The sequence below is a fragment of the Chaetodon auriga genome, chromosome 1 (genome assembly GCF_051107435.1).
Source record: "Chaetodon auriga isolate fChaAug3 chromosome 1, fChaAug3.hap1, whole genome shotgun sequence".
Classification (NCBI taxonomy): Eukaryota; Metazoa; Chordata; class Actinopteri; order Chaetodontiformes; family Chaetodontidae; genus Chaetodon; species Chaetodon auriga.
This window is the reverse complement of record NC_135074.1, coordinates 20894412-20922364: the sequence shown is the minus strand read 5'-3', so window position 1 is coordinate 20922364 and position 27953 is coordinate 20894412. Positions and strand designations below refer to the sequence as shown.

Sequence of the window (27953 nt, the reverse complement as noted above, 5' to 3'; positions counted from 1 at the left end):
GTGCTTTTTGCACCTGTACACACGCCCAATAGTGACGTCACAGTGTACACTCATACCCTGGAGTGCATTTCTACACTGCTGCAGCAAAGTGGGAGGTCAAACCACCGTCTGGAGGTCAGCAAAGGCAAGCCATTTAAATGGTAGATGACAAGGAAACCATTATGTGGTAAAGAGTCAGTTTCAAGGATATATGATTTAGACAAACATGCCTTGTTGCTAGGCTTGGTGTTTTGAAACTGTACAAATCTGATTGGTTGATGTTGGCTTCACTTTAAATCTGTCTGTAAGTGCTGTACAACGTCACGCTGTAACAGCTGCTACCTGAGGAGCTGGTATGACTGTATGTGCTTTCAGGCATGTTGGATTCTAATCAACCCCTTCATGCCGTCCTCATGCAAGTGCCAGTGATAAATCTTTGTGTACTGTTAGTGTGAATGAATCAACACATGTTGACTCATTACACTACTTGTTTAACAAGAGTCGCATTAACTTTTCATGAGGTGACCAAAAGAAAAGGAATCCTATAAAGTTACACCACGTGATCTCCTCTGTTTCCAGTGTAAATACTGCGGTAACAACAGCCCTGTTGTACTCCACTATGTCTGAATAGAAGTGATGTTGATGCAACTACACGTGCAATAATAAGCCCGTTTTCAGACGTGGACTGTGTGACACTGCTGGCTTCATGTGCCGGCCTTTTGTCTTTAAGACATGGGTGACTTTTGAGTTAATGTGCTGAGTTTTAAATGTTATGACAGCAAGGAAGAAGAGCGTTTTCTGTTCCCTCGCAGGCTGCATCATGGATGGATTTTAAAGCTTATTTTGCATATTTATTCATACTGACCAACACTCTCTGTGCCCTCCGGGAGACATCAATCTTCTCCCTTCATAACGAGGACAAACGGCATTTCAAACTGTCCCCATTACAAAGCTACAGCGTATCCAAGAAGGAACAAACATGTTCATTTTGTTCTGATGCTGATACTTGAAATCACGAGGAGATACAGAGCACTCAGTCATTTTTCACACAGTGATAAGTGTTTTGTCTTTGTAATACAGAGTAGACTTCGGTGTGAAACAACTGAAAACAGCCTAGTTGACTTCTTACAGACAGAATAATAAGATCCCATGTGAGAGTGCCTTTTGAAAACGTAACATCATCTCAGACTTCAATAAAACAGATGACATTGCCTGTATAGTATTAAACAGATTTCAATATTTTGACGTGTTTTAGGGGAGGTGCAGCCATAAATAGCAACAAAACAACAGCACTGAGGTCAGCAGTCTATATCCTCCACAGCACGGTGCTGTGAAAATGATGAAAGTGGTGAGATGAGAAGAGCTAAGGAGACGACAAAAGAAAGGAAAGTACAGAACAGAAGGAGATTAGAGTCGATGAAAAAAAAAAAAACGGAAAGAAGAGGGCAGAAAAGGAGAGCAGAGCAGAGGCAAAGTGAGGGGAGCATAGGAGAGGAAGAGCGACGAGGGGTAAACGGATTACAGGAGGAAGAAAGGAAAAGAAAAGCCAGTTTGGGAAAAGAAAGAGGCAGGCTGGAGTGATTTCAAATGTAGAAGCTGATAAGAAGATAGAGAAGAAGAGCAGAAAGAAATGAAGGATAAAGTGAATATGAAAGAAAGATGAGAGATGGCATATAAAGAGAGCAGAGGAGAGAGAGTAGAAAGAGGAAATGAGCTGAACTACACTAAATTGTATGGCAAAGTTGCAACAAATGAGGGAATGTTTCAAGTCCAGTGAGCACCCCCCACCCGTCAGTGACTCTCGCCATGGTACTGCCTGTTACTGCTAATTCCAACAGTATGAAACTGCTCCCAGTGTGCGAAGGAGTGGAAACAGCGGGAGCTTCCAGGGAAACAGGCACTCAGCTTGTCAGACAAAAGCAGCTGAAATTCTGTAAAATCGACTGCATTAACTTCAAAAGCAAAGCGTGCTTAGATGCTGTGCAGTAAATGTGATTTAACGGTCCAGTGATAATGAGGGAAATTGATTTCTGGTAACTGTTGTACTTATTAGCAGATAATATCACAGAGATGAAATCAGAGAGGGGTCAACTGGTGAAAACTCTCCCAATGGAGTTTTTTGCAACGCTGTATATGACACAGTAGGTCGAGAAAATAAGGGCTGAAGTGAGCAGCTTGCTGTGTATTCAGTCACTTTATCAAACTGCATCGCTTCAGTGTGAATTTCTGTAGATAGACAAAGTGTGTGCAGCTGGACGTGTGTTGAAACTTTGTAAATACAAGTGCGTGATAAGCATTCTGAACTGTAACTACTAAAACTGCTTTCATGAATCAAGACTATTCAACACACATTATCTGTCCTCCTCTGCGTTTTGAGTAACAGCTCCAGTGAATCAGGCCACTCCGCCGCAGCTTCACCCACCCTGTCCTAAGACTACCACATCATACGCTCCTCCCTTGAAAAACACGACCCTACAAGAGGAAGACGATGCTGTGTTTTTGGTAGAGCGGAGGAAGGAGAAGCGGTGGAGGATGGGAAGATCCAGAGCCGGCCAGAGAGGCGGATGGAGACACGGCAGCCACGGGGGCCGCTTCAAGCCTGGTGGTGATGAGATGCGATGGGACCCGACCCTGCAGAAGCCCCAGCCAGTGTGTTAGCTGACTAATCCTCGAGCCGTCCAGTGCCAGGATCCAGACTCATCAGCTTTGGTGTTCTCTTGTCAGACTCATTTTTATAACGTCCCACTGGTCAATTCTAACCACTAATGCCCAACACAACGGCCCCTAATGCCAAGTGATTACGGAGTGCTGTTTTAGCACATTTGTCGCCTGAAAAGAAAGAAAGGGCCACAAGGCAGTGGGCTGGCTCCCTGCTCAAAGGACCAGCCTGATGAACTCAGCAGAAAGGGAGCAGACCTAAAAAGCCAGACTAAGCCACCCCTCTTGGGGTGGGCGCAGTGGGGCCTGAGCTGGGTCAGGACTGAGTGGTGGGCAGGGATTTGCAGTGCCCTATTCTGCAGCATATAGACAGTTCCTGTGAGCTCATACGTGAGGAGAGACTGAATGTGCACATCCGGACCTTTCCTGCATGCCAGGCAGAGAGATGTAAGGGTGCGGGTTTGATTTTTAAGTTCACAGGGGTGAACGAGGATAGGAAGGCAGAATAATGAGGTAATGTTGACTCGGCTCATGCACAGTGAGCTTTCCCCACTGAGCACATTAACTCTGATGGGATCGAATGACACAAAAATCAGTTTCAGCCTCGTGATTTAAAGTCAAAACGAATATTTATAATTTTCTGAAAGTCAAGGACCAGAAAGATTTACTCGTATTATCCATACAGATGCGATGGAATAAAGGTGCTGTACTGCACTATACCAATATACAATCCACTCGATAGCAGAAAAAATCGAGGTTGTGTAACATTAATATAAGAGGACAAAAGCAAAATAATAGGTGACCTGCAGATGTTCCATTTGTTAAATGAGTCCATGCTTTACTATTGGTGCTACCATATAATGGTTGCATCACCAATTAATGCCAACAGGATGCCCTGGTGCCTCAGCTGGCTGACACAAACCACGTGACCTGGACATCGTGGCTTCAGAGTCAGCTGTAATGTTAGTTGTCTGAGTCCATCTCGTCTTTTTATCCATAGATAATTACATAATAGAGGCAAAAAATATTTCTATATTACAACAAAAGAGGGGGGAAAAAAAGTTATGCTGTATTTGCCTTTGCTGCACCGCCAACAAGAAAAAGAGCTTTGTGTGGAGATGTTATCTGCCTCTGTTTGCCTACAGCTCTCGTATCACCTGGGGCCCTCTCAGCTGAACTAGTGCCACTGGCTTAACCATGTGACCTGTACAGTAAACAGCATATGGAAGCAACACTGCTGGGACAACAGCACAAGGGAGCAGAGAGTAAAAAAAAAAACACTTAATCGCTGCTCTACTGTTCTACTAATGTTCATAGCGAGCAGTCAAGGCAGCTATGTTCTGCTATTATGTAGGTTTATGTAGGCTAAGCCGAGCCAGGGCAACACTGAAGGAGCCAGGCTTGTTAATTGTATGAGAAATATTGCTGTTAGGAGAAAGTATCTTGTTGATTTTAACATTTTAAGTGAGACTAACAACTCAGACGACCTACGTTTGAGTCCAGTTGTCCTTAATTTAGATTTACTAATGTAAAATTAACCATTTATAGTTATTGTCCTTTGACATGACATGAAGGAAAACCGTATATGTAAGCTGTATGAACATAGCTTCACCTTTCAACTGTGGTTCGAAGGCTGCTATGACCTTTGTTTTCCTGAGACAAAAACAAATATCAATATTATTTTGAGAAAATAAGACCCAAATAAACAAATGGACCCGTTGCTGTCCATCCTGTGTGCAACTAATGGAACATAATTACAGAGTGTAACAGAGGGAACATTATGCGGACCACAGCTACAAGGCTGTGATTAGCTCTGTTGTCATGCTGTTAGTCAGTGTGTAATGTGCAAGAGCAGCATTCCCGCGGGAAGGTCAGACTGTATGACACACGAGGCCTCTGCAGGATAACAGCATTTTATACCAGAAAGTGTCTGAATCACAGCAGTTAACCCTGGACACAGAGATATAGAAATACTTGTTTATTTAAAAAAAAAAAAAAAAAAAAATCTCTGGTACGGCATCTACTGTCGTAGTTTTATATAACCTCAATCATTAATCTTCACCTTCACTTTATTGTTTCATCATGAGTTCAGCCACGTTTGGCACAATGTATGGTAATCCACTCTGATAATGATTGCTGCAGATCACATTCACGTGTTAAAAATCACGTCTCAAATCTATAACAGGAATAGCAGAGGGATGAAAATAATCCCCTTTGTATTTATATATAGGCTAGATGACATTATGGACAAGATTAAATGGATTTCACACTGAAACCCTGAACTGTAGTTATTATAAAGGAGCTTTACAGGACTGAACGGCCTGTGACAAACTGGCCATTATGCATTATATTTATGCTAATTCATGCATTTTTCTTGCATTACGAAGAAAAAAAAAAAAGCTTAATATTCCAGTGGTAAAAGTCTGACATGAAACCACTGCTTCTGTTTGGATTATTGTCCATTAAATTGCACTTTCCGTTTTCCCGAGGAGAAATTGTCCATTATATCTTATGCGCATGTCTCTGAGGTGGACCGAATCGCGTACATCTGCAAGAAACCCGTTCAAACATGGAAGAACAAGCACAGAAAGGTGTTTGAACCCAGTATCTTTTTGCTGTGAGTCGACTTGGCGAGCCAACCACTGAGTCACCGGGGCATCAAAGCCTCCTCGCTGCCAGCGGTCAAAAGACATTTTAAAATTACGCCTATAAAAGTTTTGTTGCTTCTGAAATTTATTAGACAGTAAATTGTAGAATGCTTCTTTTGTCTTGCCTTTCTTTTTATCAGCCACTTAGAAAACATTTTGGTTTTGTCTCACCAGTCTGGAATTTTTTTTTCTTCTTCACACTCATTGCATTCATTAGCGTTAAGCTCTACACTTCTTCCATTCTGTTTCTCTGAATCTGATTTACTGCCATCACCAAACCCCACAACCCGCATACGATGTAAGACGATGTAAATCAGTCAGCGCAAAATACAAACCCAACACCGACGCACTGAATTAAAGTTACTTTGCACAGTTCAAATGATAAGAAATACAGTGACAGTGACAGCTGTAATAACAAAAAAGAAATACCCTTTGCTGCAGCAATAAATATCTACCTTCAAAAAACAGCTACTTCATGTTCCTGCAGAAGACCAAACATTTAGACACGACCAGCATGAATTAAACACACTGCATCAACATCAAACAGTGACAAATAACACATCACGCTCGCAAAAATAAATCCTCTTCGCTTAACTACAACCTTCCAAAAAATGACATCTGATAAGCTCGCCGCTGCTCGTACATTATCAAACCGTGTCTCACATTCACTCACCACACATGCGTGCATATGCCTGCACACGGTCTGACTCCAGCTACGGTTAACCCAGAGGGACGCTTCTGCCCGTGTGTGTGTCCCTCTGCATGCACGAGCAGTATGCAAGTCAGTGCGTTTGCCTGTGTGAGTGAATACGGGGTGATCCTCTGTGGACTGAGAGAAGAGCCAACCTGGTGTGACATCTGTGAAGGCTGTGGGATAATCTACATGACACTGTCACTGATAGGAGTAGAGATATTGATTTAAAAAGGAGCAGCTCTAAAATTAGATTCCTATGCGTTGTGATTGGGCCAGAGGCATACACCTCTGTGGTAATATGAGCCCATGGTGAGCGCTGAGTGTAGTGATCAAAGATTTGATGAAGGAAACTCCTACGACTCAGGCAGTCCTGACTGAAGACAACCTAACAACGCTGGGGCCCTTTGGCCTGACCTCCTGTTCCCTTCCTCCCTCCATGCTCTCTCCCTGTGATAACAGAGACATTCCTGAGCTCGTTCCCTGCCTTGCCGCAGGCCTCTCCCTTAATTCCAGCGGAGTGTGTGGAATGTTGGACTGGAGAGCCGAGCAGCGAGGAGGCTGGAGGCAAACAGACGAGAGGAAATGAACAACATTAATAAACTCATGTCTGTTATGGCTCCTGGTGCTCGAAGCACCTGGATGCCAACAGCAGGATGGACTGGCACATATAGACATGCACGCAGGCGCACACACACACACACACACACACACACTCTCGTACAAGCGGGGGAGAACATCTGCCATACAATGTGCAAATCTGGAGCAACTCTATCCATATGTAGCTGTGTAGCTGGATTAACTATGTAAGTGAATCAGAAGTGGATTACAGGACATGATGGGATCTTTTGAACATGCAAATCAGAATGGGATCAATGGACCGCTGAGCATCCCAGCAATAACATGTCAAAGAACTGGAAGTAAAAATACAGTGCCAAAACAGTGCTTGGAGTGTCTTTTTCTGTGATATTATTTTTTTAATGATGTACGGTAACTGTTACCATTATTGTAGCCGCATAACATGAAGTGTGAAGCTCTACTCTAAGACTACTCTGATCTGTAGTCTAACCCGCTCACAGAGAAAAACAGCAAAATGAGCAAATTCCAGAAAGTCAGAGGCTGCTCTATTAGAGTCTGGTTAATTTCCCTTGGACAACTAAATGATGTGTGCGTGTGTGTGTGTGTGTGTGTGTGTGTGAGAGAGAGACAGAGACAGACAGAGCAGAGAGAAAAATAAAGCTGCTACAGGCCAGGTGAGCAGAGCACATGGGTGAATAAAACGAGAAGATAAAGCATGCGGAGATCAAAGGAAAAAAGAAAGAGATTTGGCAAATGTTACAATATCCCAAAAAAAGAGGGAACAGTCTGTTCTAGCCGTTACAGTCAGAGGCGGAGTGATGGGCTGGAAAAAAAAGATGAGGGGCAAAACATATCAGAAAGAGTGATGTATAGCGCTCCAGCGGAGTCCGAGCGGGAGCATAAATCTCCACCACTCCTCCGTGCTTCTGGAAATCAATTCTTTCCATTGGTTGCTGCTTTATTTATGGGTCACCATTAGGGATAAACCATCAGCAGCTATGATGACTGAGTTGCTGTTACGGAGAGGTGGGGCTTGGTGGTGCAGGAGGGGTGTCACCAATACATCCAACTGCCTCTCTTGAGAATTACATGAGCAACGACGTTTAAGGTCGCACGCTTTAATTCAATCTGCTGCAACCGGCCGGGCTATGAATCCCCAAGCTTTGACAATTATTCGATCCGAATTTCTCCAAGTGCTCATATTATTTCCACTTTAATTTTGAAGTCTGTGATCTGGTATCAAGGGAGTCAGATACAGGTGATGTTTCACCTTCCAACCAATGTTTTGCTCCTGACAAAGCCAATGAGTGTGTGTGTGTGTGTGTGTGTGTGTGTGTGTGTGTGTTTGTATGCGTGCCCACATGCGTGAATACATGTCTGGCTGCCAGTCTCACTGACAAGAACGCAGCTCCTCATGCAGAGAAGAGATAATCAAAAGAGACAACGTCACTGAGTTGTCACGTTCACTGTGACCGCACCGCACAGAGGGGCTTGTAGTGCTGCGACCTCTCCCCCGACCTTTCTCCAGCACCCACTCGACACGACTCTACCTGTTATTGCTGCCCACCTGCTCGGCTCCTTGTCTGCCGGTCTGTCTGTCTGCCAGCCTGATTCAGGGCTAAGGAGGCCGGTCAGCTTTATTAAAAGAAAACACGCAGGAGAAATAACCAGGGATGCAGGGATATGAGGACAGTTAATCTGCTGGCAACGTCACCGAGGCTCTCAGGGAGCTTCCACTGAAAATAAGCCAGAAATATATATTGTCTGAGGGTGCCTCACTGAACAAGACTCGTCTACAGTGGTCACTGGCAAAAGCTTATTCTTTGCAGCCCCACTGTGCTGCCAGCTTTATACGAGCGGCAGCGGAAAGGCAGAGGCAGGCTACGATACACGGGCAACAGAATAAAACAGAACAGAAAGGAGTAAGCATAGCCTTTTTGTCTGCGTCTTACAGCTTTCTGGCAGGCTCCAAGAAAAGGCGCTGACCCATGGATGACAAAATCCCTATCACCTGACTGATCAGTCATCCCCTGCTGCTCTCCTCTCTGATTCCTAATGAAATATCTCCAGCTAAGACTCGACACCATCTCATAAATTTGAGGAGACCTGCTGGGAGGCTCATATCTCCCTTTTCTGTTTCATCAACTAGAACAAGAACAAAACATCAGATCGTTTTGCACTCGTTGTCCGCGCACTTTTCTTCAACTGCGCTCTGCACAAACACCTCTCACGCTTTCATTTCAAGGGGTCACGCTGATGTTCAGCGCTGACAACAACACTCAGAATTAAACCAACCACAGTTGTTTATTTGAATACTAAAAACTGAATTTATAACTCCCTCCCATCCGCCAGTAGAGAAACTACGATGTTGAAATTGTTATATTGGCAAATACTTGCCAGTAACACTAAAGTGCAGATGAGTCAGCGCACATCTTTTTCTCCTTTCTTTCTCTCTTTCATTCTCTGATGCTGCACAGATCGGCCACTCTGCTTGGCCGTCAGATCCCCAGTGGGCCTTTCTGGAATGTCGATTTCAGTTAATTAAATTTTCTGGCATTGCCCATGAAGTCACAGAGGGAGCCACAACAGTACAGGCATCTGCTGAAGATCTGTCACAAGATTTACTGTAAGTGAAATATACGCATTTAGTCCACAAAGGGAATTCCTGTGGTTGTTTATTTGTATTCAGAGACAGCAGTACTGCACAATACAGCGTAGATTAAATGGTAAATGGCTGCATTTATTTTGTGCTTTTATCCAAAATTCACTGTGCTAGCCTGACCATCGGGAGCAATTTGGCATTTAGTGTCTTGCCCAAGGATTAGTGGACGACCCGCTTTATCTCCTGAGCTGCTGCCGCCCTCAGATGTACGCAAGCAGGTTAAAAGGTCCATCTTGTTCTGTCTAATGATTTATGGAGTTTGATTTTAAAAAAAAAAACAAACAGCATGAGCCTCTGTGACGCTCAGATCATTTATTACAATCCCCTGTTTTGTCTCTGTCCACATCTGGACATCAGTTCACAGACAACAGCTGAGACATAATGTGAAAAGGTGCAAAGACAGATGTGGAACATATAAAGTGTATGTAATCAATTTACAGAGGGACAGCATTGTCTCCCATTCAGACGGTTAAAATGGAGACCAGTGCTGAGGAGGTCAGCGGTCCGCTCATGGACAGCACTGAGATGGTTAGTGGTGAAACTCTGCCCTCTGCAGGATAAAAGCTCTCACTGTCTGTTTTTCAGAAAGGTTGACAAGAGAGGGGCTTCAGTGCGCCTAACTCCTTCACTGTAGCACTAGTACCACTAGTGGTCACTGCGGTGTACTGCATAATGGTGTTGGAAAGAGGAAATACTGTAGTTCTTAAGGTGCATCCTATTCATAGTATTTATACAAACAAGGGACAGAGCTGGCAGACGGGAGGTTTCCCGGGCCTGGAGTTCTGTTTTGACTCATAAAGTGACTATAACACTGTTAAGATGCTAAAAAACACAATATGTACCTTTATGTTACATCTTTCCAAAGAAAGAGCTTTTCAGTGATTTGTAATGTACTGGCATGTAAAAATGGTCATTTGTTGTGCTATTTCTGCATTTCAGTGAACCAAAATAAAACCAGAAAATCTCCAAACTATGCATTCTAACTGTATGGTTAGTCTGCTCAACCATGCCAGATCTGCACACTATATTGAAGATGAGTTACTACATTTATATATTAAGTGATGGTTTATAAAGCAAACTATAATGTAGTTGTAACCACACATCTATCTTCTTGTAAGCAAACCAGAAATGGAGGCTGGTGTATAGACAATGAAGGACAATATTGTAAGACGTAGATGAGGTGTATTAATATATGTCTTCATAGGACAAGTTTTAATTGTTGAGAACACTGTATATACCCTTACATCTGCTTATGAATACACTGTAACACTGTAATGTTATAAACTTACAACTACTAAGTAGGGAGAATTAAAGTGTTACCATATAAAGCACTGATGTAACTGTACTCACTTCAAGTCATGGATTCAATTAAAAGAAATGCAACGCATGTATTTACTATATCATGCCTGCTTAAACACACAGGACATAAAACTGCAGCTAATTTACAGCTAGATGTGACCTTTAACCCCAGAGGTCACTTTCAGACCCTGTGCTGTGGAAGTCAAACCGGAAAGAATGCTGACTCACTCTCCTCAAAGAAACACACACACACACACACACACACACACACACACACACACACACACACACACACACAGACAACAGGAATGAGACAATAAGCCTCAGAACTTTACGGAGTCTTCGACCAGGATATCAGAAATGCCCAGAAAAATGATGGATAGTGTATTTTCTGTAATCTCACTGTTATCATTAGCAAAGGAGACTGCAGCCTCATTCTCTGAAGTGTTTTTAATGTCCCATATGCAATAAAGACACAAGGTCATATCTAAGGACAGACATCTCAGTTAAGATAGGAATGAAAAACTGCAATAATGCATATAAATGAAAACAGTTATTGATGTCATAAACATAGAAATATCTGAGCTAAAGTAAGTGGTCAGTTTCGTGAAAATAGGTCCCATCCTAGTAACTCAGCAGCAGCTCGGGCCATCTCTGCCTGGTTTAATGGACTTGGGCGGAGAGGCCATCAAAACTGTGAGCAGAGTACATCCCTCAGCAGGTAGCATCCTGAAATAGCAACCTTGATCCTAATGGTGCGCAGCACAGCCCCTGGCTTCTGACGAATCCATCCTGAGAGCCCCCCTGTCCCTGAGCAAGCAGTCCTCCTGAGGCACGCACACACACAGACAGACACAGACACACACATGCAGTGACAGACAGAAAGACGCACACACATATATCTCCATCCACCCGTCGGCTCTGGTTAACCCATTTCCTTGTTTTGTTTTGTTTTTTTTCCTCCGTTTTTCACTTGCTTTACTCCTCTCAGCAGACAGACGCTACAAAGGCAGGTTGCAGGTTGGCATCATGACTTCCCCCTGGGGCATCTCACTTTACAAAGTTTCACATTTCTGGTGGTCAATTTAGTTGAGAGGGAAAATAAAAGTCAAACGTGAAATGAGAGCCCCTGGAGGTGCCTGCATGGAGGGAAAGGTGAAAGAGAGAGAGAGAGATCCGCCTGTAGACCTGCAGCACTGAGGAGACTCACGTTGCTGAAAGAGGGCAACGTGCACAGGTGATAAGATGAAGCACATAGACAGAGGTGACACTACAGTCTGCACTACCACTGATATGACAAAGACATCAGATGAGCAGGAGGTACGTTCTGTTTAAAAATTGATGGTATTTCAAGATTTATAATCTGTCTGATCTGAAGGTAACTGCCAACATACTTTGAGCTCAGTAATAAAGTATTAAAAGGTAGAACAGAACTCACACTGATCTGTATGTCATTCACATGTCAGTCATGTCTTCTCTACATGTGCGTTTTTCAGTTTTCTCGCTCGTTATTTTTTTCTTATATTAAATTATAATTGTAATTTTTTTCCATCTGTCATCTATTTTTTCACCCTTTGTCCACACAGAAGCTTTTTCATTGATCTAAATTGCTCGTATGTGGATTTATACTTTGACAACACTTTAGAGTCTCTGTTCAGGTGTGAAATATATAGCCAGTTCATGTATGAGCGGCACTGTAAGTCAAAGCTGTAAGTGGCCAAAGAGATTCATTTATATCCTCCATCTGACAGGACACCTGGGTCAGTATCAAACAGCAGCTTCATGCTTCATAAAAATTACTTTTGTAACTACTTTGAGTTGTATTAAATCTCATACATTGAACACTGAAGTGGAATTCATACAGAAAAATCAATACTTTAAAAGTTTGGTAATGACAACAAGTGCAAAATCAATGGACTCACTTAATGTTAGCTACTTTGCCCGCGTGGGGATTTCTATTTCTGGGTTGCTCCTGTGTTCAGTGACCTTGAGATTCATTGCTTGTATCATTTTCTGAACATATTTTTTGTCAGTAAATGAAGATAGAGCTGTTTCTGGTGTTCACAGTTGAACTTCTTTATCAACTGTCAACTGCAGCCTGTAGCTTAAGACGCAGTCATTTCATATTGCGAATTTAATGGCTGAAAACATTGTTTCCTTAGTGATCTTAAGGAAAGATCAACAGCAGGCAGGATTCACTCATTGTACAGTGTGTGTACAATGAGTGAATCTGGTGCTTTCACTTGCACCCCTTTGCCTCTGCTGATACAGTAAATGTTGAACTGACTGACCTTTGACAGTGAGACATACCATGAGTCATCTTTCACAAGCATAACACGAAGCTCATTGATAATCTTGGGTGTGTAAAACCACCAAAAACAGCTCAGTAACAACATGTGACTATGATTCGGTGCCAAACAGACGGTAAACATAAGCAGCAAGAAAAAAGGCAGAAAAGAAGCTGAACAGACTTAAATAACAAAACAACAAAACTCTTTGACACACATCACAGCCTGTTTTCTCTCTGCGCCCTCTCGCCGTAAACACTGCCCCTTCACATCACTTTAACCTGTGTGCACGACCACCCTAACCTCCCACACCCGGGGCAAAGTAATTGTGTTGCCATGGAAACAGAGGAGAGGGCCTAAATTGTGAGCTGCTGGGAATCCATCCCATCTCGTTAGACGAGGCTGCTGCTGCTGCCACGTGGTACAAGATGAATGCTGAGGTCATAAATTAACCCAATCTTCTCTTTTCTAATCCAACACATCTTATGCGTGAGCCAAGACTGACACAACGGGGTTTCCGTCACGGTCCTCAAACCACAGCCAAAAATAAATCAAAATCGAAATAAAACCCGCAAAATCCAGCGCTGTTACAGAGTGTGGGGGGATTACATTTAGCCTAACTCTAGACTACAAGGTGTTGTAATTGCTTTTAAGTGTGCTAAATTATTCAGAACCAAACATTTCAGCACTGGGACGGGCGCTAGAAATGGAGCTGGGACCAAAACAGGGATGGCTGTGAAAGCAGAGCTAAAATTACATCAAAACACCGGTGCTGCTGAAGGTCACCGAGGACACACCGTCATTCACTCAGGCTGAAAACCACCGCTAAATGTCTAATGAGAGAATCACATGTGACAATGGCTAAATTAAAGCTTATCTGGCACAAGCACCGTGAATGGTGGGCTGAGCAGAAGCCAAACACTGGCATCTCACGGGAAAGCATCATATGTGCCGCTGAAAGCTCTGCCGGGGCATCTGGTCCGATTTGATCAATAAAATTAATCCCACTGCTCCATTAAGTAAACATCGCAGGGCAAGTACAGCGCTTGATGTTATTTATGCAATATTGACAGCTACCTACGTGGTGGTGAGCAAAAACTGAGCATTAATATACCGTAAACAAATATGGAAACAAAGAGCATGACGGCGAGAACAATGGGTCATCTGTAACCATCTGTAGCACATTAAATCAATACTACAGCGCAGGGACGGGGTGGGGCGCCGCTCGTGGCCGTGTGAGCAAAACAGCACCAATACTGCTACTTTCACTTGAATGTTACGGTCAAAAAGAATGGTACATAGCACAAACACTAGCCCAGACAATGGCTAACCATACAAATGATCAGACTAACACAGAAAACAACATCCTCCAGCCTCCATCATCCCATTACGACAACAAAAACAATGAAATATTGAGAGCATGTGGACTTTACTCTTTGGAGAACACTTGGATCCCAAAGTTGTAAAAGCTTTTAATGTGATCTCAGCATTGTCTTCTCCAGTGAAATCTATAACAGGGCTCCAGAAAGAGGAAAATCCATTCTTGGAGAACATGTTTTAATGGGAGACGCTGTAGAACATTATACAGCTGACATCATCGGGTCGAGGCTGTAAGACTGATAAACATGTGTAGCACCATAGACGACTAAGGATTCTCTTATATCTGCTTAATTCAGGTGAGGCAGGCCTGAGGTACACCGTCAAGGACTGAGCTGAATAGGATAATGTATTAAGGGTATTCGGTTACCAATTTTTAATTTTCTGTCCTTCTGTCGTTCCCCCTCTTTCTCTTCTCATACTATCTCCTCGTGCCCTCTGGTAATTCCTCCATGCCTCCTCTCTGCACTCCTCCATCCCACTCTTCTTCTGTCCCCCTTTGAGAAATGCTGACCTGCAGACTCCCTAATGCAACCAATCAATATCACACAGAGGACAGTAGACCGCCGGACATACTAATATGAAGACACACTTCCTGCAAAGTATGCAGCCAGGCATCCCTTCAGCCAAGAGCTCGCACACACAGCACGCACATACACACCCAATACACCGAGAGTGAGTGATTGATTCATTTAATTTCATGTGAACTGTTCCATATGACCCCGTGTAAAATAGGGCCTTCTCACTTACAAGCTGCTGCCGTGGATGTCATAGATCATCGGCTCATCTATCTATAGAACCAACATTGATCCTGCCTGCCCTTCCTGCCTGACATTACAGATGCACAGTGCCGTGGGATGAGCTAACATGAGGGGCAGGGAGCATGTTCATTATGCAGAGGGCTCCATGTCTTTAAAAAGCTAATGAATCACTGCGATCAAAATCAAAGCCATAGGGAATCCAAAAGCTACAGCCTATGGATTCGCTGCTGGTTAATGGGGAATGCAATTAATGAGAGGTTTCATCAGCTGTCCTGCACAGGACAGCAGGCGTGAACCCGCAGCCTGCGAAAGTAACATTAACAAGAAAAAATACACAGGCGAACGTCAAAAAGGATGTAAACCACCACGACCTTTACTTTACACATCCTGTTCCTGTACTATTACTTACATAATTATTATATTATTAGATAATAAGTAATAAGAAGTTTATTACTGCTGTTTAATGGCAGTTGATGGCAGAGCAAGAAATCTGACACAACAGTATTTTTGAAGCAACAGTACTCTATAACTGAACTAAAGTATACACAGTAATCAGCCCCCCTAATGTTTGTTATTGATAAAGGTGATTTCTCTATTTATTATTATTCTTTATTTTAATACTGTTTCATATTCATACAATATAAATGCCTCTCCCGGTATACTAACAGTATTTTGTTATATTCCATATCCTTATCACACTGAGAAAATAAAAATGACTAAATCTTAATTTAATAGAGATTCTATATGCAGATACATGCCCCCAGTCCCATCACACACACACACACACTCACACATATCATTCTTATTGGCCCATTTTTTCATACATTCATGAGGTTTTTTCATCCTGTTCAACACTGGAACTGACGTGATTATTAAATCAACACTGAAACACACATACGTATCACACACGACTTGTCTTTTGATTTGTGTATCACTGTACATAATAAATGTATCAGTGCTTCCCCTCGAGGCAGCTAAAGACTGAGCAGACCTGTGGTCGCAGTCAGATGTTGGCGACTGACTTCATGTGCAGCTTTCTCTTTATTGCATCATATATCTGCACAAGTCATACGCACAGCCTCACTGTGTGTGTGTGTGTGTGTGTTCGAGATTTACTGTATATGAAAGCCTCGTTATCCTCCAAATTAGCTGGTAGACAAATTTAGCAGCTTTTGACTGATGTCTGGTGTTAATTTCCCACACTGATGATGTGTGTGATGATCCGAGAAGCTTAGTGCTACTGTGGATTTCATAATTTGTTGATTTAATAACTTGCTGCTGTAACACCACATCCCAGACACACACACACACACACACACACACACACACACACGCCAAGGTACAGGCACAGAGCAGACACACATACATGAACATAAGCACAGAGGTTGCGGACAATTTTCGGGGGTCTGTTTCAACTCAGGTAAGACAAACGACTTGTATGTGAAATGCAATTTTGTCCTGTTGTGCCTTGAGAACAAGGGGTGAAGAGAATGAGTTACAAGGTGTCTGCGGAGCCTCCTGTCTATCCGGGGAAAATGTATCCATCTAATCGGAACATCCTGCACCCTGCTGTCAAACCATTCTCCCATCTCTCTTACGACCCATCCATGTCATAACCTCCACTCCTCCCTCACATCTATCACTCCGTTTTGTAATCTCTCTTTTCCACTCTCTCTGTCAGTCGGTGTTTGAGGGTTTGCCATCTCCGGTCTGCACCCATCAGCCCGGCAGAGGACTGAGAGATCCACCTCACCACAGAGTGCATGATGATGTACGTGCATGTTCAGAGATAACACTACACTCAAAACGCCCGGAGGCTGAGTGTGGAGATACAGGTGCAGCAAATGCATACCATCGTGAACAGAAATCATATAAATGGACACTTGCCTTTTAATTAAATTGAATTATTTCCTCCAGAATGCACAAGGTTGAGCTCTGTGCTTTAATGTTTCTCCTTTGCTTGATAAAGATGGTTTCTACGTCTGATTTCATTCAAGTGAATCAGGAGCATCACCACTAATGCATTTTCAGTGGACACTTAGCAGCAGACATCTCAGAGCTCACACTAATAGCTTAAAACTGCGGTATAGATTTTACAGAGGTCATTTTCCTCTTCCTCTAAGGCTTTCAGGTTTACATGCACACATGTCTATACTTGAGTAGATGTGTTGGGAATAACGTGTAACTTATGACAGGGGTTGTACTCTACATGCAGACACTGCTGACTAATGCTCATACAGGGGCTCTCTGTGCAAGTACGCCTGCATGTGCGCATGTAAAAAGGGGTACTTATGGGAGTTTTTATCCTCAGACACTGTAATTACATAGATGTGTACGTCATGTTAGTCTGTGTACGAATAAATATGTATGTACTGGGAGATACATATATCTGTTGATTATATTTATTTGTAATATTTTTTGGCCCTTTGATGGGGGCTGTTAGGTAAAGTTGCAGGGTTTTAGATATTGGTTTGAGGAGTGGGATGGGAGGAAACATTCTGCAGATGGTGTGACAGCATGATATAATGCAGTCCTCGAATGTGCTTACGTGGTGTATTCAAGTGAACTCTTACATCCAGCCACGTCTATACGAATGCCAAAACTTAAAGAATGAATAATTGGAAAAAGAAAAGAATCAAAGTGAAGTGCATTCAGATAAAGCTGTTGAAATTCACTCTCAGTTTGTTTTGAAGCTAACAAATAACTTTCATTTACACTGTGCAGTGCTAATATGGGAAGTGTGCCAAATTAGCATCCAAGATACGAGGTCTGCTTATAAGACCTGACAGAGTCGGGCCTGGCGATTCTGGCACCGACTCAGACTCTGACATTTTAAGTTTGTGATCACAATAATGCCTGAAGAATAAAAAACGAACTGGACTCACCAGGAAAACAACAGCATCAGCTGATTGTTTCCTGACCTTGTTTGTGAGAATAATGACTCTATTAGCTGCCCGAGCTTAACCAAATGTAAGCATATAGGTGGCAGGTGTCTTTGGAAAATACTGAAAAACAACCTATTATGTCATTTAGGTATGAAAACGTGTGACGGACAAAACTGAAAATGAAGGCCACGGAGCAGCAAGATCTTTGGGGAAGCCAACCAGAACCCAGCCATCAGACACAGAGCTGTGCCACATCTCATTGGATCTCACCAAAGCAGTGTGTACTTTCATCTCAAGGACTTAGAATATCAGGTCACACACACACACACACAGACACAGACACAGACACACACACACACACACACACACACACACAAGTTAGCTTTTCATCACTTTTGGGGACATTACATAGACTTACATTCATTTCCTGGAGACGTACCCTGACCTTAAACATTACGGGCATTTGCATTTTGTCCCCACATGTAAAGTTTGTCCCCACAATGTGACTGTGTAAACAGATTTATGTCCCCACAACACGAGTAATACATGGGCACACACACACACACACACACACACACACACACACACACACGCACCTACCCAATGACATTGTTGTAAGGAATCAATCCTTTGCTCCAGTACACATTGGCAGCTACTTGACATGAGAAGACATATAGAGGAGCCATCGGTCTATAATGAATAAATAATAGCTAAAATCCCAGGTGAGTTCACCCAGTTTAACCACAGACTTCTCAGATTCTCTTATCCACATCCTTTACTCTGTTGTTTTTTTTTATCACACGAAAATAGCTGCAAGTGAAAGAAAGAAAACACTGCATTATGAAGTAGATCATTTCTTCCATCTATTATTCATGCTTCAGACATACACTCATGGACATCTTGTGATGGTCCACAGCAGAGCAACAGAATGGAAGCTGAAGTATTTGTGTAACATGCGCCGAGCACGCTGTTGCATGGAGTGAGAGCTCTGGGAGATAAAATGCATAGTGAGGTCTTATTTTAGCCTGCATCTTCGATATTCTTGATGGAAAAGAGGGGGCGTAATTGAGAATCAATGCTTGAGAGTAACATGCAAACTTGGAACTCAGCTGAATATTGTATAGGAGAAAACATGGTGTACACACGCTGAGATTCACTGATAGCACTGTCAGAAAGAGAGAGCGGGAGAAGATGAAAAGATGTACGAAGGGAAGTTTACGTTGGGAGGAATTCACACGTTCTCTTGGGGCTGTGTTTGAAGACTATCCTTGCTGATGGATGGTCTTTAAAGATAAAACTGTGAACCATCACTACCCTGACTCCTTCTCCAGCTCCGGCTCATCTACAGTGACGCTTGAAATACTTTGCAGTTTTCACGTCGATGTGCGATTCCCTTGCCGACCAATTAGGAAAAGAAAGGCTCAATATTGCAATAACAGCCATTTTATTTTTAATTTAGATACTCAACAGTGTTTTGAGAAGATTATTTAGTTCAGTTAATTTTTTGATTAATTCATTATTTACACTGTGAATTACTGGGACGTTCTTCTGCGAAAAAGCTCTTTTTGCCCTCTGCATGCCGGAGTCTGTACTACTTAAACACAACCAAAGATGGTTTCATCCAGCAGCAAACATCACTCCGTACAAGTTTATGTTTGAAAAAACTGAGTGTGTGCTGTGACCAACGCAGTGGTGGTCTTTCTCTATGCACAGGATTAGCGTAGCTGTGGTAGCAGTAGCAGGTAGCTTATTCGTTGTTGATTCAGAGCTGTGAAGCAGCTCATCCTGCCAGTCTGTCAAGCTAATGTTAAGCTAACGAGCACAAAAGTCACCAGTGTCATTAACAGCAACACTGTTACACCTGACACAACAGCATAATTGTATTTATTATATGTTATTTACAGCATATCACTATTTTAATATATTAATAAATGCTAAATTAAACCCCACATTTGATATATCTGGACTGATTATGTGACATCACCTTTTTCCCCACTGAGTGCTGTCCCAGCTCTGAGTGTTCATCACGAAGGGCCCATCTCATAGAAAAAAAGGCAATTGAGAAAATGTGTTTTCAGGGTTTTCAGACTGGAATTTAATTTCCAGAAAATAATCACACCTGAAATCTCGAAATCCGTAATATAAAAAGAAAATAAGACGTTTCCCCAAAATTGTTCTTCCCTATTTTTACCCCAGTAACAGAGCTGCTATAGTTGGACAACCCATTTCCCTCCCGACCCAAAGTGCACCATGACTGCTCTTTTTTGGAGATGACATAACAGCAAAGTCATATCTAACTTTCATTCACCATCTGCCTCACCAGCTCCAGTACAACCCACCTCTGCTCTTACTTCACTCACGTCTGCAAAGGTAGCAAAAACAACAACAACAACAACAACAACGACTGATTTAGGTCAGACGGATCACTGCCAAGAATTATGCAGCACGGTACTCAAGGTTGTTTTAAAAATCTATAAGATATTTTAACCTCTGTCTCAAAATTAGAAACTGACAGGAAACCTCATGAGAGCAGTCAATCAAACTGACAAACTCGGTCAAACAGACATGCATGTGTGTGTATGTGTGTGTCTCTTGCATCATTTGGGTTGGCGACGCTGTGCTGTGTCACCTCCGAGCATGTCCCTGACTGTCACTCCCACCCTGCCACTTCCTCTGTCCACCTCCCGCCCTCCTTCACATCAATAATGGATTTACTTGTGTGAACTGCTAATGCTGTCTCCCTTCAACGTAATCATAACGAGTCCCAGTCCCGGTCTGAAGACAGGCCGGCTGCAGTGGAGTAATAATGACTCCTTACACAGGCAGGCACACCAGGCTGCTCCCAGTTAAGGCCAGCTAAAATTCTGAACACCCAATGAGCACACACACACACACACACACACACACACACTCAAGACTGTCAACATGAAGAGGAAGGACGGGGGCCAGATGAGGAAACATCACACGGTGAACATTTATCAAAGGAGACATCTACAGAAGGTCAAGACATAAAGAAAGTAGTAGGGGGGACAGAGATGTCCAGTAGTGCTGTGCAGGACAGAGATTTATTTGTATCTGTGTGTCCACTGTGGTCTCATGCCACAAAAAAAACAGCCCTACCAAGCATGCATTAGTGGCAGGTTGGCATGCTTTTACATCATAAACCGCTGGTTGCTTTCCCAAAAGCACACACACACACACACACACACACACACACACAAACACACACAAGTAGGCATGAGTTGACCGGTGGAGAGAGTGGGCCAAACGCAGTTCTCAGCTCAATGGACAATCCCAGAGTTAGGAAGGGTTTTTAGGTCCAAGCAGCTTACCCAATCATTTATCAGATTAATACTTTTCATGAGAATAAACCAGTCACAGAGAGACATATGGAATGTGTTAAACTGTGCTCATCTGAAAATCAAAGAAATGTTGCATAACCAAAGGTCATGCTGCGAGTGTGTGTGCGGGGGCGTGTGTTTGTGTGTGGACGTGAGTGTGTGCACATTAGTGCTGCAGCTTGTGTGAAATGTGAAATCTGAATGAAACCATTAAGAGGAAAAAAATGTGGACCTTTATTCTCCTTTGAAATCACACTGACTGGAATTTAGTAAATGTAATCACAGCTTATGTTGAATGCAGGAAAATATTAGAATAGCTGCTAAAAAAACAGCTGAGGATTGTTTCCAACAGCCCCTCTGTGGTAACACTGTCAAAACACATTTAAGTAAGTTCCTCTGGAGTGTGGGAAATTCTAACTTTTTTTTCCCCATTTTCAGATATTTTATAGACAAAACAGTTAATCAGTTAATCAAGAATCATGCTAAGTTGGTGTGGTCAAGTCTTATTGAGCCTTACATTGGAGTCGAGCAGATCGATGCTATCCAGGCTCTTGCTGCGGTGAATGCGGCCTTTGATGCGGCGTAGAGAAGGTTTACCCTGGCTCATGGGCAAGGAGAGGGTGGAGGTGGCAGGCATTGCCATAGCACCAGCGCCACCTATAGCACCTATAGGCCCATCTGAACACCCGGGACCACCTGAGGGGGATGTATCTCCATCTTGGGGGGTCACCCTGAGACAAAAGAGACAGAGAATCAAAGGTGATATTAGAAACGATGCAGACACAAAAAACAGAATAATAATGATAATTATTGAGGGAAACATTGAGCCCCTTTGATCTCTCATTTTTCTTTAATTTGTTTACTATATGAAATGCCAAAAATATTGTGAAAAATGCTAATCACAATGAGGCCAAAGCGACATCTTCAAATTGCTTCTTTTGTCCAACCAACAGTCCAAAACCCAAAGAATTTTCATTTACAGGCAAAGTAAGCGACTAGCTGGTGAACACAGAGGAGCATTTAGCTGCTACAGAGCCAGATATTTTCCTCAGGAGTTGGTGGAGTTAAACGACCAGGTGACCAGAAACTGACTTCAAATGGATGCTAATGTTGCTCAGTGTCTGCTGGGTGCATTAAAAGTAACCGTTTGCGAACGCATTTGCAAGATTTTATAAGGCCATATTGTTGTGTTTACAGCTCGTTTGGCGTCCCCAAAGTGGCCAAAAAGTCAGCTGCTGCAGATTAACTATAAGTGTGTGTATGTGTGTGATGCAGAGTTCGCAGTCGAGACAATTTAGTTCCACAGTATTGACAGCTTTTAAGGATAGCCCAAACATATCTGGATATGTCTCAAACCCTTGAATTTCTGCTGTTTTATAGCTTGTGGGCTCAACAAGTTGACGTAACCACATCTATTAAATATCAAACTCAATTCACGATAACCACATTTTCTCTGGGGAGCAATCCACACTGCACACACTGCTAGCAGGCACTGCTGCATATCTGAGGAAAAACATAAAGATGCCTGGAGGGTCAAAGTGACATAACTTTCCTCTTGCTCTCTTCACTTTTTAAAGGACATCCTCTCCTGTTGGCTGTGGTGGCATTCAAGCAAGTGTGAATAATTGGGCTGAATGTCAGCGGGTAGCCTGCAGATGGAAACTAGGTATGGAGCATCCACTTGTCGTCTATTATTAAACCACAATAAAGCTGCTTTTCTTCTTACATTCATGGCTGCAAAGGGAGGGAAATTCCAAGGTACCTGAAAGGACCAGCGTGTGGGGCATTGAGAGGTGAGGTTGCCGATTACAACCAAATGAATGCCCCTTGCTTCACCCCTGGCTTTCCAAGTGTGTAGGACAACACCCTCTCTCAAACCACTGTTGGGTTTGACCATTATGGGCTACTGTAAAAGCATGTTGGCAGTCCAACATGGCGGACTCCGTGGAAGAGGACCCGCTTCCTCTGTAGCTATAATAAGCTCATTCTAAGGCCTAAGGCGTAAAATTCTATTTCATTTCTGTTCCATTTCATTGTACCGCAGACGGTTTTAACATTATGCCAAGCGAACAAAACACACCACAAATGGACTGAAGTTCCTCAAAAACACATACAGTTAAACTACCAGGCAAAGACTTCTATGCTACAGCTGTCGTGTTTGTTTCCTGCTGCTTTTCTGTTATAGCCATAGTGTGTTGTTTCTCTCCAGGTACTGCCCCCCCCCCACAGCATCAGTGAGGGGATGGTCACAGCTGCAGTCCATCATCTAATCAGGGCCTGGAGGACAAAGACCTGGAGAGAGCTGTAGCTCGTGTCAGCGGGCCATTTTGGCAGACATCAGTCTGCGTGAGCCAGAGTCGGCCAACTTACTTCCTTTTGGTGGGTATGTGTTTAACTGGGTGTTTTTTATGTTTTAGTTTCTGAAGTTATTGTTTGTCTGTGGCAGTTTGTATTTTTCTTTGATTTATTGATTCGTATGCTTCAGTGCAAGAGAAGATGGATTATTTTTTGGAGTTGAGATGTGCCGTAATGACAAGTCATCAGTCAGTTCAGAGGCTTGTACAAAAGTGTTAAACAGTGTTAGAGTTGATGGTACATGACAGTCTTCAGGAAAAAAAAGATAAACCTATTGACAGCCTGTCTTGATCTCTGGCCGTGGAGAAGACTGGGACACATTCACAGGTCTTGATGTGGTGAAGGATACGTTTGATGACCAGACGACCTCAGTGTTTACATCTGGCAGCAGCCAGTGAATCCAGAAATCTTTAGTTAATCCATGAAAACAAACTCAGATACTGACACTTTAGACCAAGTTTGCAGAACAATGAGAATACATGTTCTTCTAAATGAATGCTGGCCCCCGGTCTGGGCTGGTCTACTATCACGTCTGCTTGTCATCGTAGACATGATTGACATGAGAGTGGCTCCCCTCAAAGGCAGAGCTCAAATCTCCTAAAAATACTCAACATCATTTAATCAATTTGTGCCATTTATTCGTGACATACTGTACGTTAAAAAGCCTTACTGTTTACATTGTAGTTTCCTGTGGTCAATAACCTAATGCTATAAAGTGCATAAAGTGCATTCAGTGACATTATTCCAGTACAATAACGCTGACTGCATGTGGCTGATCACTTGTCCGTCACAGCACGTACAGTAGGCACTTTCCACCTGCCCTCAGAAACTTTAGAAGTAGAATTACTGTTACTTTCCTTAAATATTCATCAAACAAAACTTGTTGTGTTAAAGAGCATCCTGATGGCTATGCTATGAGGAATTTGAGGCACAGAAGTGCTAACATCAACATGCTAACATGCTCACGATGACAATGTTGATACGTTGATTTTATCAGGTATTATGTTCTCCATGTTCACCATCTTAGTTTAGAGTGTTAGCATGCTAACAGTTGCATAGCAAATGTTAACCTCATGGTGTTGCTAGAGGAAATGTGAGGCGCTCATCAAAGTCCTTATTATTCATCCTCTGTGGATCATGAATGTCTTTCACCAAATTTCACTGCGATGGCTGTTGAAATACTTCAGTCTCGACCAAAGCGTTGGACCAGCTGCCCGAGAGACCAACACTGCCATCCAAATATGTGGATGTCAATCCCTGTCCTCTGCTGTGACCTGTGCACAATGCCCACACGTGTGTGTATTTACACACCGCCTGGACACAAACACAGAATCTGACACTGTAATCCCAGTGTTGCTTTTACAAGGGGACTCCATTTACACATCCAGCAGCGTCTTATGGAGCTGTGAGGGTTTTGACAACACCGTTTCTAAGAATGGGCTGTATCTGAGTAACTTAAGGAGGGCAGTTTACAGTGCCAATCCTGTTCTAACGGACAACATCACTGAAGAGAAACAGGAAAACAGAGAGACAAATGTGGCTCAAGGATTTTACACATCAGTGCTTCCTTTACGTTTTTTTTGGTGTCAAAGTTTCGGACAATGAGTAAAAATGTAATATAATTTGAGGTACATTTTTATGATTTTCTGCAACACAGACTTGCAGTATAATTTGAGCCATGTATGAAAAGCAGAGTTTTGTTCTGTTTTGTTTTTTGTGTCCAAATATTAAAACTCTTCAGAACACCAGAAGGAGCAGAAGTATGACTGCTCACTCGCCGCTGGTCTATGAATGATTTATGATCAGTGATGCTGCCGGATTTTAGAAGATATATTGAGCCATGCAAGCCAGTGGATTAGACACAGCCTGGCCGCAGACAGAAGTTAGTTTCACTTTTCACTGCCTCTGGAGAAATATGGAGGAACTCACAAACAGGCTGGAGTGCACTCACAATGTGTACTCAAAGTGACCCCTTCAGTGCAAACAGCAGACAATGCCGGCATCTTACAGCACAAAAATAAAGCAATAACAAGACACATTAGGCACTAACTGCAGTGAGAGGTGAAGTTCATGAATATTACATGAAACCTCAGCCAAAAATAGAGAATCTCCCTCCTGCCCTGGATTTAAGAGGTCATTGGCAAAGCTTTGCAGATTACCTCATCCCAGAGTCGCAGAAACGTGTCAATTTACTCATTAATGTATCAGCAGAAAAGCATGTTCTTCAATTATAATACACTTTAAGGAAATATTAAAATATAATTCAATTACAGCAGATGAAATTAATACATTTATCCCAAAAAAATATAATGCAAAAAGGCATTTGGTGCAGCATTACAGCCTAACATCACACTATAAGACTGTGGCGTGTGGATTTTTGTCTGAGGACTCAAAAGATGATGATCATGTGATACAATCAAAATCTCCACAACAGCTTCGAAATGGACCTTGTGGTGATAGTGTTATCTTGACAGCTGTTTCCAGGGTCAACAATGAACTTTGAACCTCAGCTCTTCGTTCAATATGGAGAAGGAGTTAACGAAGTGCACCGAAACACAACTCCTTGACAACTGAGCGAACCCCATCTGCTGACGACTGAAAGCTCCAGAACAGCCACTAAATCAGAAAAGGCGATGGCAGCTTGCCGGCAGCGCGAAGGAGAGAGGGGGAGGCTGAGCGGCTCCCCTGAACGGTTCATGATGGTTCAAATTTTCAATTTGCCATTGGCTCGCTTTGTCGCTATGGCAACCGCAGAAACCACAGAGGGAAGAGCTGATTTTACTGGAATTCCCATTTCTTCACCAGCAGAGAAAAGACGGATCAATGAAGAGGAGGGAACTGAAATTTGGTTCCAAATAAGAGCAGAATTCAAAATGCCACGAATCGGGTCGCCATGAAACAATTTGAATTTCAGTTCTGCTTATCGCTTCCCAAACACCTTTATCTTCCATTATTGCAAATAGAGGCTACACATCTGTCAGGACCTGTCTACGACACGCATCAACACAACAGCATGTCCGTGATTGGCTGTGGGATGGGAGCGAGCGAGGGGCGGGTGGTCTAGCGAGGAGAGAGATTGAGTGGCAGCAACCAGGAACCAAGGAAAGCAAGTGAGAATAAGAAGATGAGAAATGTAACCACATATAACATCAATACCAGTGAGAACCATAACATAATACTGTGTGCAAATGACTTGAGCTGCCGTTGTAAATAAATCTCTTAGAGTGTATACATCAGATGAACATCACTGCCCAGCCTCCTTTGTTTCTCACAGCAGAGGACCTTCAGATTGGACTGTTTTGTCAAAATACTGTTTTCAAGGTCAATAATTAACCTTCATGCTCATAAAAATTATTTTTGTAAGCTTGCAGACACCAGTTTATCAATTTTATTCTATGGGTGTTAGACGGTTTAGAGGTATATTGTTATCTCAGATGTATTATGACAGATTTTCAGACTGGTTCTGCTTAGTGAAGACTACGGGGACAAAAGCAGGTGTGTTCCATTCCAGTCTTGACACTTCCACCAGAGCGGCAAGGCTCCCAGTCACACAAACACACACACCAGAGACATGAGCCCACCACATATTTCCTGTGCTCCTCTGCCCAGATGGATATTACTGGAGAAGAATGCCTGACTGCGATTTTTCACATCACGTCTAATAACAATGGACTGTGCTCTAACCAAAATGTGAGAAAGAGTTCTGATGGGATGCCTCCGGATCCTGGGATTTGCCTTTGTTCTATCTCCCAGTACATCAGATGACAGTGGTGCATCCAAAATGGCTCCACTGACTCTTCCTCTTCCCATTTATATTCTCAGACCTTTTCAAAGTAGCTTTTACCCAGCCAGCATGTTTGTCATTTGTCTTACTCTCCATATAAACTCGCTCACTAACCAGGGCCACTAATGCACAGGTTGGAAAAATAAAAGTTAGAGTGAAAAGACAAAGATGCAGAAACTCAAGGAGGCAGGTAAACAAAGCATGAGGGAGCATGAGGCAGGAGGTGGAAGAAAGGGGGCCCAAAGACAAAAGGAGAAAGACCATAATGCAAAGGGACAAAGGACAGAGGGACATTGTCAGCACATGGCTCAGAGGTCATCCTGACTGCTTCGTAATGCCTGACTGTTGAGCTGGAAGTGATGGCAGCCGATGACCATGCATCATTCTGCCCACGGGCCCCCACCTCCTACTCCAGGGGACAAGCGGTGACAAGAGGTGCATGACACAGCCTACTTGATCTAGATAACCTCAATGACACTCCCTAACAGAAGAATGAACCGAATGACTAACATGTTGGCTGGCTAAAAACATCCTTGCAAACATCCAAGGAGAAAGAAAACAAGGAAACATATCAGAGCTTTTTGTTTACTACAAGTGTAGCTGGAGTGTGTAAGCCCTTTGAAAGCCACCTGGGCAGACGAGGATG

At 42.9% G+C, this 27953-nt stretch overlaps 1 protein-coding gene across 12 annotated transcripts in view; it reads right to left on the bottom strand.

The window, feature by feature from the left end:
• The window catches only part of tjp1a (tight junction protein 1a), a 95047-nt gene that overhangs the window by 59196 nt on the left and 7898 nt on the right, over nucleotides 1–27953 (bottom strand). For all 12 annotated transcript variants that reach the window (XM_076729306.1, XM_076729314.1, XM_076729384.1 and 9 more), the window contains exon 2: nucleotides 21686–21899. In XM_076729306.1, coding sequence (XP_076585421.1) covers nucleotides 21686–21899 — 214 coding nt within the window. The remainder of the gene's footprint in view (nucleotides 1–21685; nucleotides 21900–27953) is intronic.